The 12,473-nt window shown below is 38.6% G+C and overlaps 1 protein-coding gene across 1 annotated transcript in view; it reads left to right on the top strand.

Annotated features, from left to right (window-relative positions):
* Window positions 1-12,026, top strand: part of COPB2 (COPI coat complex subunit beta 2) — a 31,865-nt gene extending 19,839 nt beyond the window's left edge. The window contains exons 11-22 of the mRNA XM_030328965.1: window positions 575-663; window positions 748-854; window positions 2,005-2,148; window positions 3,027-3,157; window positions 3,693-3,900; window positions 7,731-7,841; window positions 9,015-9,229; window positions 10,637-10,729; window positions 10,822-11,002; window positions 11,150-11,218; window positions 11,370-11,441; window positions 11,673-12,026. Coding sequence (XP_030184825.1) covers window positions 575-663; window positions 748-854; window positions 2,005-2,148; window positions 3,027-3,157; window positions 3,693-3,900; window positions 7,731-7,841; window positions 9,015-9,229; window positions 10,637-10,729; window positions 10,822-11,002; window positions 11,150-11,218; window positions 11,370-11,441; window positions 11,673-11,765 — 1,513 coding nt within the window. The 3' untranslated portion in view covers window positions 11,766-12,026. The remainder of the gene's footprint in view (window positions 1-574; window positions 664-747; window positions 855-2,004; window positions 2,149-3,026; window positions 3,158-3,692; window positions 3,901-7,730; window positions 7,842-9,014; window positions 9,230-10,636; window positions 10,730-10,821; window positions 11,003-11,149; window positions 11,219-11,369; window positions 11,442-11,672) is intronic.
* The last annotated feature ends 447 nt before the right edge of the window (window positions 12,027-12,473 follow it).

Below are 12,473 nucleotides of genomic sequence, written 5' to 3'. Positions count from 1 at the left end.
TTTAAGTTGCCTTTATTGAAGTATAATTTATACAGAATTAAATGTACTATTTTAAGTGAACGTTTCAGTGACTTTAGGCAAATGTATACAATCTATAACCGCCAGCACAAAGAGAACATTTCTACCATCCCCAGAAAATCCTCATTTTCCCTTAATAGTCAGTTCCCTGGCCCCAGTCACTGATTTGCTTTTTCTCACCATGTGGATTAGATTTGTCTTTAGAGTTTCATATACATGAAACTCCAATATCCAGTCTATATGTCTGGCTTCTTCTGTTCAGCACAGTATTTTTGGGATTCGTCCATGTTGTTGCATGAGTCAGTAATTGGTCGCCTTTTTTGCAGAGCAGTGTTCCATTGCGTGAATGTACCACAGTTGGTTTAATCACTCATCTACTGAGGGATGTTGGGTCTTTCTCAGTTTTTAAAATAGCTTGTAAACCCTAATAATTTGTGTAACAGACAGTGTGAAACTCATAAGTCATTACTCAAGTATACCTGAAGATATTTCTGACATTCGATGGAAGTATGGTTTGGTATATAACATGCTGTGTTTGCCTTCCTTTTCCCCCCAGATACGCAATAAGAGAGAGCAACAGTGTTGTAAAGATATTTAAGAACTTTAAGGAAAAAAAATCCTTTAAACCAGATTTTGGAGCAGAAAGTGAGTGCTATTTATAAATGATAGATTTTTAGAAGCTTTGCAATGGCTCAGAAACATCTACCCAAAAATCTTTTTTCTTTTCAGGTATCTACGGAGGCTTCTTACTGGGAGTCAGATCTGTAAACGGCTTAGCTTTCTATGACTGGGACAATACAGAACTCATACGCAGAATTGAAATTCAGCCCAAACATGTGAGTTTTCCCTCCACTGTCACTTTTAGAGTGTGTAACTTTGTGAGGAGCTCTGAGTCCCTGAGGCAAAGAAATGTCCTTGTACCCAGCTGTCCTGGTTCCATTGTGTTGGACACAGTGTCATTTACTTCAAGATTGCTTAGAAAATCAGACTTGCAGTATTTGAATGAGGTGGTAGACATTGGGTATTTTGAAAAGCAGGAAAACTTATACAAATGCCAAGTGCTATTCGTATTTTAAATGGCATTTGACAGAGTATGAAAAGCCTGCTTTGAAGACAAGAAGTTAGAAAGGTCTTGACTTGGAAAGATCCAGGATCAGATCAGAAAGCCTTTTCATAGTTTCCCTGATGCTATTTAAACTTTAGGTAAATGTCTCCAGTGACAAAGTTTTCTACCTTATGGAACTACCTGCTTCTTTGACAGCTTTCATTGTCACAAAATTCTTTGGAGACAAATCCACCTCTCTTGGGTCCTGGTTCTATCTTTTATAGCATGCATTCTCAGTGAGCACTAGTACCCCAACGGCAAAAATTGCTTCTTGAGGATGAAGAAAATTTTATCTATAAAGCATAGATATTCACATGTATTTATATGTTATGCAAGTATATGTATTATATGTGTGTATATACAGTGTGCATATGTTATATAATTTTATATATAACATGTATTATATAATTGTATATGTATAATATATATAGTATCTATGGATTTAAAATTTTGTAGGTGAGGGTGATTAGGAGAAAAATGTCTAAAAACATTCCTGGGTGGGTGGATGTGGGTGATAATGGGAAAAAAAAAAAAGGCTGAGAAACACTGTTCTAGAGCAATAGCGAATAGGCTGCTGCTCCTAAATTACATTATATCCACTGTTCACTGACAGTTTCCTTCCTGTCTCCCTTTAGTCTTTCCATTTCTAGACCAAATAGCCCAGCCCACCCTCTAAATGCATATACATACACATGTGTGTGTATATATATGTGTGTTCGTGTATCTGTGTACGTATGTATATACCCACTATGCACTACATAAAATTGTTCAATGCGTACTTACTGTCCTAAGACGAATCTTGTAAGAAACAAAGTGTATGCAGTTTGTCATACCACTCGGAAATCCGAAACCATTTGTCTGTTCTGTTTGTCATGTTGTAGATTTTCTGGTCTGACTCTGGAGAGCTGGTCTGTATTGCCACCGAGGAGTCATTTTTTATCCTTAAGTATCTGTCGGAGAAAGTCTTGGCTGCACAGGAAACACATGAAGGAGTTACAGAAGATGGCATTGAAGATGCCTTTGAGGTGACTGCATCAGCACAACTTTACCTTCGTTCTTAAATGATTTATATTCGTGTAACCTAACTTCACTGATTTTAACATTTTGTTAAGTTAGGCTTGAGGAAAGTAAACATTTAAGGAAGTTTGGTGAAATGTGAAGATTAAAGCCTTGGCTCAAAGATCAGAGTTTGAAAGTATATATGTTTAAAAGATATTTATTTGTACTTTGATTTTAGGGAATCTTCAGATGACTTTGATATCTTTCAGTAAGGAAATTAGAAGGTGTTTTGGTCTTAAGACATTTTACCCAGTGATTTAAATGAGCTCTCAAATGGTAAAGATAAATCACCTATGGTGGAGATGTTCCTGGAAGATTTTATGAAATACTTCCTATTCCAGTTTCATGTATATAAGAAATTTAGATCAACACTTTTTATTTTATTTTATTTTTTTTCAACGTTTATTTATTTTTGGGACAGAGAGAGACAGAGCATGAACAGGGGAGGGGCAGAGAGAGAGGGTGACACAGAATCGGAAACAGGCTCCAGGCTCTGAGCCATCAGCCCAGAGCCTGACGCGGGGCTCGAACTCACAGACCGCGAGATTGTGACCTGGCTGAAGTCGGACGCTTAACCGACTGCACCACCCAGGCGCCCCTAGATCAACACTTTTTAGATCACAGCTTTGATGCAGCAGTGAGATTTTATATTATAAATACTCATCCAGGAATCTGTTTTTAAATGAAAAAAGAAGATAGAAATTCCAGGGAAATATTTTCTTTCTTGAAGTAGGATTTTACTTTGCATTTCTTAATCTCCCTTATCACCCCCAATCATATTCAGTTTTTGTAACCGGATTTCTAATGCTGAATAAGGTAATAATAGACTCTTTTCTCTCTGCAGGTTCTTGGTGAGATTCAGGAAATTGTGAAAACAGGGCTGTGGGTAGGCGACTGCTTCATTTACACGAGTTCTGTGAACAGATTAAATTATTATGTTGGAGGAGAAATAGTCACCATTGCCCACTTGGATAGGTAACTGAGAATTGCTTTGCTTGTGTCTTAAGCATCCTGAATTTAAAATTACGCTTTTCTTTCTTTTTTTTTTTTAAACGAAACTTATTGCTGGCCTGTAGCAGTGATGGGCCTGATTTTTCAGTGTTAGAGTTTTAATTTTTTTTTTTTTTTTTTTTCAAATTTTATTTTTTTTTTGGGACAGAGAGAGACAGAGCATGAACGGGGGAGGGGCAGAGAGAGAGGGAGACACAGAATCGGAAACAGGCTCCAGGCTCTGAGCCATCAGCCCAGAGCCCGACGCGGGGCTCGAACTCACGGACCGCGAGATCGTGACCTGGCTGAAGTCGGACGCCCAACCGACTGCGCCACCCAGGCGCCCCTTCAGTGTTAGAGTTTTAATAGATGGGCTGTTGTTGATCAAAATTGCATCAAAGTGGAAAGATTTTGAGCAAGAGGTAGCGTGTGTGTGTGTGTGTGTGTGTGTGTGTGTGTGTGTGTATGTTTACCTACTAATTTGGGCCTACTCCTAAATTAGTTTCTGTTTCTATTACAGAACAATGTATCTTCTGGGCTATATTCCTAAAGACAACAGGCTTTATCTGGGGGATAAAGAACTGAACATCGTTAGCTACTCTCTCTTGGTTTCAGTGCTGGAATACCAGACAGCTGTCATGAGAAGGGATTTTAGCATGGCTGATAAAGTTCTTCCTACCATTCCAAAAGAACAGAGGACCAGAGTTGCACACTTTCTGGAAAAGCAGGTAAAAAGATTTTGTTTTGTCTTTTTGCTTGTTTTCTTTTGTGGGTTTTTTTCTTTAAACCAGTAATTTAAAAGAATGTTAATGTGGATTTGAAAATACTATTTCTTTATTGCCACTGATTTCCTTATGGCAGTGGAATTTCTCCTATAAACTTAAGTCACTTATTATATTCTTCCTTGTCCTTTCTTAATGCCCTTAGTACCTTCTTTAATTGTTGGAAATGATTATCAGTCTTCTCTTTGTGTAGACTTCTTTTCCATTCTATCAATATTTTCATTTCTGCCCTGCATTTTCTCTCTCTATCCTAGCAGGCTTTTCTTTTTCTTTCTTTCTTTTTTTTAATTGTAAAATATACATAAAATTTAGCATTGGTGGTAGGTTTTTTTCTTAATGGAGTGTTTTTAAGTCAAAGTTGTGCACAAAGTATAAAGTTCTTCAAGGCTCAAGGAAAAAAAGCAGCACTTCCTTCCCTCTATCATGTCTTCTTCCTAGAGGAAGTAGAAGTTTAATTCTTTTGGTTGATTCTCTTGGAATTTATTTCTACATCTCTAGATAACGTATGCTGTTACTGAGCTTTAAGCATTTCTTGTGACTTAACACTCTGTAGAAGATGAGGGTTTACCTTTCTCTCTCCTGCTACTTATACAACATACATGCCATTTTTCTGTCCTCCTCCCACTATAGTTGGATGATTTTGATTACATCAGTTTTCAGTGTTTACATTTTTACAGCTATCGTAAACACTGCTCACAGCTGAGCCATTTAGTATAGTGTAGCTTTCCCTTCCTGCAATTGTTTGTTTTCCCTCGAGTTGTCTTTTTTCCTTTGCTTATTTTTCTGTGTACTTACAGTTAATTCTCACTAGATTCTGGTGGTTCTCCAGATTTCCTTGAAATCTCCTATCATCATGGATATCCCCTCACCATCAGATTGGGCCTTCCTTTTGCCTCTCAGTTGGATCCATTGTTTCCTGTATCCCCTATCTTCTTTGCTGGTTTACTCCCTTATCTGGCTGGAGCATGTCCTTCAGTAGTTTTCTGAGAGAAGGATTATTATTGGAAGTAAAGTTTTTTGTGACCTTGATTATCCGAAACTGCCATTGTTCTCCTCTAAAACATATTTGACTATTTAACTAGATACAGAATTCTAGGCTGGAGGCAATTCTCTCTCAAAATTTTGAAGGCATTTGTTCCATTGCCTTCTAGCTTCTAGTTATTATTTGAAGTGTTACTGGTTTATATTACTGATCTTGGTACCTGATCTGTTTTTTCTTTCTGGAAGCTTTTTGGACCTTGTCCCTCTTGTTCTGAAATATTATGATGGTGGGCCTTGGTAGAGGTCAATTATGAACAAATTCATTTTTTTGGGTATTAGACAAGCTTATTTAATTGGACACTTATTTCTGAGAGATTTTCTTGATTGATTTCTCTGATGATGTCCTTCCTTAGCTTTCTGTATTCTTTGTGGAACTGTTAGTGAAATGTTAGGCCTCCTACACTAGTCTCATTTTGTTATTATTGTACTTTTAAAATCTTATTCTTGTGTATGGATGAAAGTTTATTTCTCTCAGGGTCTGAATGATAGGTTTTGTCGTTTTGAGGTTTTCTTTTATTCCTTCATGGTATGCTTCCTTCAAGTTGCTGTTATTGGTTCATTTTGATCTGTGCCTTTCCTGTTAGAGATTTTCTTCATGCATCTGATGATCCTTGGGCCCTCATTTAAGAGGAGAGGTCTAAGAAGCAGATAAAAGGCCTGAATTTGTGAGAGGTCTTGCTCGATACGGACTTCACACTATGGATGTGGCTGGGCCATTTGATTAGGGATGCTCAAGGTCCATATGTTCATCTTGTGAATTTAATGAACACTTAACATTGCACCAGGTACTGTTCTAGCTGACATATAGCTCGCAGGTTGTTGATATTTTAGTAAGTGTTACCCCTTAGGCTGGTTAGGGTTTACAGCCCAAGGGGTAAGATTGAGCTTAAATCACCATCATTCTGGATGCAAAGTAGAAAACAGGTTGGTGTCTCAGCATCTGGTATTTCATTTAGTCTCAATCTCTATTCTCATAATTTCCTATTTTCCTCTCGGAAGATGTATAAGGTATCCCTCAGACTGGAGACCCTCTAGTTTATCCTCTTCGAGGAATAAACTTGCTGTCTTCTGTGTGTGTCCAGAGGTTGGGGGAGGAGAGGAGTGGGGACCTGGGGTATCTTATTTCTTACCTGCTTGTTACAGAGACTTTCAGGCAGTTTTGTTTATTTTAGCATTGCCTTCCATGAGATGCCACTGGGGATCCTGATGTGTGAATGAAGTTGTTTCTATGCTGTCCTCACTCCTGATTTAGGATCAGTTTTCTTTAGTGTTTTAACTGTTTAAATTCCTCTGCCAGTTTTCTAGCTTCCAAAATTTTGTTACAGAGGTCTCCTCTGTCTTTCTGTATCCTAAGGAATTTATGCCCTAGGGGCACCTGGGTGGCTCAGTTGGGTTGTTTCCAATTCTTAATTTCAGCTCAGGTCATGATCTCATAGTTCCTCGGATCAAGCCCCATGTAGGGCTCTGCACTGACAGCGCTGAGCCTGTTTGGGATTCTGTCTCTGCCCCTCTCCCACTCTCTCTCTAAATAAATACTTTTTAAAAAAGAATTTGTTTCCTAAAAAAAGAATCCTTTTAGTGTCATTTCAGTGGGGATTTGGGGGAAAACAAAAGTTTATTTAGTCCACCTAATTTCATCTGCTTTGCTTATGTCTGATGAGTTCCATAGATCTTATATACTCTGTTCTTGGATTTTTATTATTTACACCAGTTGCTAGGAAAGAAAAGGAGTATGCAGATTATTCAGAATGCCTTGTTTACATTGTTCAGATGGATGAATGAGAGGAGGGACAGCTTGGATAGTCTGGGAAGTTAAAACATTTTAAACACAGTGATACAGCCATCCTGAAGATCCAGCCAGAACTTGGAAAGCTGCCCAGTTCCTCCCTCTTAACCACCCTGTAACTGAGCATTGTTCCTCATTCCAGTGAAGTCTCTTGAAGTCTGAGCTTTGTCCAACACACCGCATCCATAGAGCTGAAGAACTTGCCCATAGTGTAGACTCCCATCAGTACTCTTAGAGGAGAAGCTAATTTGGTAATTACAGTAGTTGGCTTTAAAGCCTGTTTTTATGACACAGTGGAAAATGGAAGACAGTTTTGGATTTCCTGCCCTCTGGAATGCTGGCTGATAAATAAAGTGGATGTAAGACCAATAGTAAAGTCCTAGGTAAGGATACCTGATTGGCATTAGGACCTGGAAGCAAATGTTTGCCAAATGACCTAGATTACGAAAAACTGAAAGGAAGACTTTTACATTTGACTTGCTTTTCTTTGAGGGACTGGACTAGATGATCTCTAAGCCTAGCTTAGTGAGTAGATTATGAACAGCTAGGTCTACACCACTGTGCCTTTCTCTTTTTGAAATGGTTCTTGTTCAGTCAAGTTTCCAAAATCTTGTTCTTGACAGCTGTTTACTTTTGAATTTCTGATTTTACCAGTTTTACAGGAGTTTATCTAGCTAGCATCAGTCAACTTTCACTGCTTAGAAAACAGCATTGTGGGACTGAAATCTCTCTGCTAGGTTGGTTCTTACCAATTAATTTAATGACTCCTTAATTTTTCCGTCTTCTCATTAAAGAGTATTCTGTTTCTTTTGTTTAGGCCATGGGGTTTCTATGTCAGCAGGGTATTCTTAGTTCAAGAGGGAGTGGATCAATGATGATTTGCTGTGTGTGCACTGTAAATCTACACATACAGACTGCCCACACATTGTTATGTCTATTCTCTGTTTAGGGCTTCAAGCAACAAGCTCTTACAGTATCCACAGATCCTGAGCATCGCTTTGAACTTGCTCTTCAGCTTGGAGAACTAAAAATTGCATACCAATTAGCAGTAGAAGCAGAGGTATGTACTAAGTCATGATTTTTCATAACTAATGCAAAAGTCAGTAGGTACTTACGTGTATTTAGTGTAAGTTCTCTTCATTAAAGTTTTCCGAAATGCACATTAGTGACACTCTTTGGTGACGTTAGTGCCTCTCTTTGATCTTTTAAAAAATGCATTTTGTTTGTCTTTAAATTAAATGGATTTTACTGCAGATATTCTTAGCATTCTGATTTAAGAAGTGTTTTGGGGGCACCCGGGTGGCTTAGTTGGTTGAGCGTCTGACGTCAGCTCAGGTCATGATCTTGTGGTTCCTCAGTTTGAGCCCCATGTCAGCACAGAGCCTGCTTCTGATCCTATCTCCCCCCACCCCACCCCTTCTCTGCCCCTCCCCCACTTGTGCTCTCTCAAAAATAAACATTCAAAAAAAAAAGAGGAAAAAATGTTTTCATAGCTTATATGAGATCTGTTTTGCAAAAGATGTAAGATACTAGATATTATAGTCTGGGAACTCTAGGAGTGCAGACAAAGCACTAATTTGCCAGTATCCCAAATTAGTGAGAAAGTTGTTGGTTTTAAAGATTTTAATATTTTGACACAATTTAATGACATTTTAATGAACTGTTACATATCGAGGGGCCCCCAACCATGGTTTACATGTAGTATTTATTGGTAAATTCATTTCAAATGTGCTAAATAAATTTCAGCTATGTTAAGATAATCTAAATGTGTAGTATTTTGATTTCTGAGAAGCTACAAATGACAGATAATATTACTGTTAAATATTTAAGGATGTATGAAATAATTTTATTCTTTTAAAAAATGGTATGAAATCATTCATTAAAGTACTTACAATCTAATTACCTTAAAATTCCAATTAGATAGTATTACTTTTAGTTTTACTGGGTAATTACAAAATAAAAATAACATGGGTTTGATGATTATTCATGCATCATTAAAATTGATTTGTGTTTGAATTTTGTATATGCGAATAACTTGTTTTCTCATTACACATTTTGTCACTACATTCTTATTTTGATTGATAGAACCAATTTAACAAGCACAGCTCAGTATATGTGTAAAACATCTCCCATTATCAGCACAGTAATACTCAGGTTAACAGAAGAATATTGATGTTGAAAACTCAAATGTTTATTTCCATAGATGTGTTTACTTGGAAACTCTTTCTTACAGTCAGAGCAGAAGTGGAAACAACTTGCTGAACTTGCCATTAGTAAATGTCAGTTTGGCCTCGCCCAGGAGTGCCTGCACCATGCACAGGATTACGGGGGTCTGTTGCTCTTGGCCACTGCCTCTGGAAATGCTAGTATGGTGAATAAACTAGCAGAGGGTGCAGAGAGAGACGGCAAGAATAATGTGGCATTCATGAGCTACTTTTTACAGGGCAAGTAAGTATCAAATCAAGGTCTAAAGGGTGAGTGTAGTAATTTAAAAGCACTGATTTCTGCACTCGCGGACTTTGAGGGTGGTTGAGAGAGGAACAAACCCTGGAAAGAGACGGATGGATGCCTGGCCTAGACCCTGGCTAGTAGGGGCAGTTGGAGGACAGTCCTACCTTGGTGGCACTGGCCTTCAGCAAGGGATGTTCTTACCAGTTTGGTCGAAATGTCTGAGCAAAATGAGCTGTTCAAGGAGGTTTGGACTGAGAGAAACGTGAAAGCCGTTTCTCAAAAGCCCTGCCTCTCCCTGCCTGAGCCATTTTATTTTCCCATGGCAGGACGCTGTTATGATGCTCCCATAGTACTCAAAAGGCAAGTAATTTTGCCCAAATTGGGTAATTCTGACCTGTCCATGGCAAGAATAAAGGGGTTTAGGATGCCAGTTACCTCTAGATTTGAGTCCCAACTGTAAAGCATAAAAATGTCATATACTTCTGAAAGTTTAGCAGTCAGTGCAGACCAGATCATCTCAACATTAGCTGACCATATTATGAAGTAAAACACGAAGTATTCATTAACCTTGCCCTGCATACATTTAAACCTCATGCTTCATTATAGAAACCTTGTGCACCCCAATGTGTATTTATAATGTGTTTGTAAATTTGCATATGTGTAGGAATAGGTCCATAATTCAAAAACCCAAAAATATCCTGAAAGTTTTTTATAACTTACTTGATAGCAAAACGTGACCTAAACTCTGAAATACTATTATTAGTTGCTCTTATGCCACTTGTTTTTATCATATTTAGTATTCATGTGTTCCTGCAAAATATTGTCTATGACTTTTATTTGATGCTGAGGGTGGTAGGTAATGTGTGTGGTATATGTACTGCTACCTTTCTAATATCCAAAAACCTGTGTTTTGTTTTTTTCAAAAACATACGACTTCTAAAACACATTATCCACTTTATCAAACTTCGAAAAAGAAACCAAATAGACACTAGGACATTGCCCTGCTGGACATCACTACATTGCTGCGCACAGCCCACACTCGAGACACCGCCCTCGATGTTCCCACTTGTGAAACCGAGTTTCTGCTCCCAGATCCCCTGAAAGCTCTTAAAATGTGCTTGCTTATAAGCTGCCTTAGCTGGTCTTGAAAAGCCCCCTTAGGTTCTTCTTAGGAATTGTTAAAATAGGTTATTAGGAGATTGAAAATGGTCACCGACTGCCCTACCCCTCACACTCTTGGAGTCCATTGATTATGTAACACACTGGTGCTGACCAGTTAATGGCTCAGTGACAGAAATGAGGAGTATGTGTGGAAGCTGGGGAGGAAGTGCTGACTTTGCAACACTACATCTACACTTCGTTGTTTATTCTTGATAATTAGTGCCTCTCCTTTTTAATCTTTAGGCTTGATGCTTGCCTGGAACTCCTGATTAGAACTGGCCGACTGCCAGAAGCTGCCTTCCTGGCCCGGACTTACTTACCTAGTCAGGTTTCAAGGTACAGACTTTTAATTTTAGGAACAAATGGTTCAGATAAAAACTAGAGCACACTTAACTCACTTTCCCTTTGGTTTCATGAACCTACAACAGGGTGGTAAAACTCTGGAGAGAAAATCTTTCAAAAGTCAATCAGAAAGCAGCAGAATCCCTTGCTGATCCAACAGAGTACGAAAACCTTTTTCCTGGATTAAAAGAAGCCTTTGTTGTGGAAGAATGGGTGAAGGAAACACATGCTGATCTGTGGCCGGCCAAGCAGTACCCACTTGTCACGGTGAGTTGCCAGGGAGCCAGGCCTCTTTTATAATTTATATACATTATTGGTGGATGGACAGCTAATATCTGGGATTTAGGCCAAGTCCATAGATGAATTAGGACTTCAGATTACACTGCTTTATTCATCATTGTTTTATTCTGATAGCCAAATGAAGAAAGAAATGTTATGGAAGAGGCAAAAGGCTTTCAGCCCTCAAGATCTGCAGCTCAGCAGGTCAGTAGAATATCTTAATCAGATAATCTGGTTAAGATTTGTTCATTTTAAGTACCATGTCCCACATCCTAATCCTGAACAGCCTTTCCTTGGGGGAAAATTACCTGAACAAATTCCTTCATCTTTCTATTCTCTCCACTTGGGCTTTCAGGAACTTAATGGGAAACCTGCTTCTCCTACTCCAGTTATTGTGACCTCCCACACAGCCAACAAAGAAGAAAAGGTAGGACATTATACCCAAACTTCCCATGGGAACCCCAGGCAGGCTCACTCCTCCCTCCTCATGAATGGCCACAGGATGTGCAGGCCTCTGCATTTCAATGACATAATCACTTTCAGAGCAGGGGCTTTGAAATGAGAAAATGCCCCTCTTGACTCTTGCTTTGGTTCTCTTTTGATCAGGAATCAGATAACTTTTCAAAAAGTTACCTACCAATAACTCTTTTGTTTGCAGAGTTTACTCGAACTAGAAGATCTGGATAATTTGGAATTAGAAGATATTGACACAACAGACATCAACCTGGATGAAGATATTTTGGATGACTAAGTGTAATGTTTCCCGTGAACCATTAAGGACAGGTGTTGACTGCCACCGTGACCACAGTTCTTTGGACTCTAAGAAACTCCTGAGATTTTTTTATAGGGAAAGGCTGTGGCCCACTGGGAGCACAGTGCTCTCCTCATTCTAGGAGTTTATGTGCCGCATCTAAATCACTGCTTCCTGTTAAGTAAAACAGATGTGGGCTTTTTTTTTTTTCATACTGTCACTAGATCACATCTCATAAAATCTTTTGAATTAATGAAAATACTCGAAAGTTTCCTTTCTAAATAATGAAGATAAGCTTCTAGTTTTAGAAGGCTGAACCAAAACTACACCTCACCTAGGGATCAACCCACATTCTCTTAACCCTTTTTTCTTGATCTCATCCTCCTACCCCAACTTTTTAGTACTTGGATTATTATGTCCTGATTTTTGTCTAGTAGCTACCTGCTTCTAGAATCAGGATCTGAAACCCAGAAACCTCATTAAGCTGGGCTCTGTTTAAACTACCTAGTTGGTAATACAGAAAGAAGTACCTTTTTGTTGTTTTATACTGCACCATCCACTCTGGTGAGAGAAAGTCATAACCACGTACTCAGATATACTTCGGTTATCCCCCTGTGGCCTAGGAAAATGAGTGGAGTAACAAGATTTTCTTTGCATTTTTGTTAGAGGCACTGTTAAAAAACAATTTTATTGGTAACTCCCATCTGT

The sequence above is a fragment of the Lynx canadensis genome, chromosome C2 (assembly GCF_007474595.2).
Source record: "Lynx canadensis isolate LIC74 chromosome C2, mLynCan4.pri.v2, whole genome shotgun sequence".
Classification (NCBI taxonomy): Eukaryota; Metazoa; Chordata; class Mammalia; order Carnivora; family Felidae; genus Lynx; species Lynx canadensis.
This window is presented reverse-complemented; position numbering and strand designations above follow the sequence as displayed.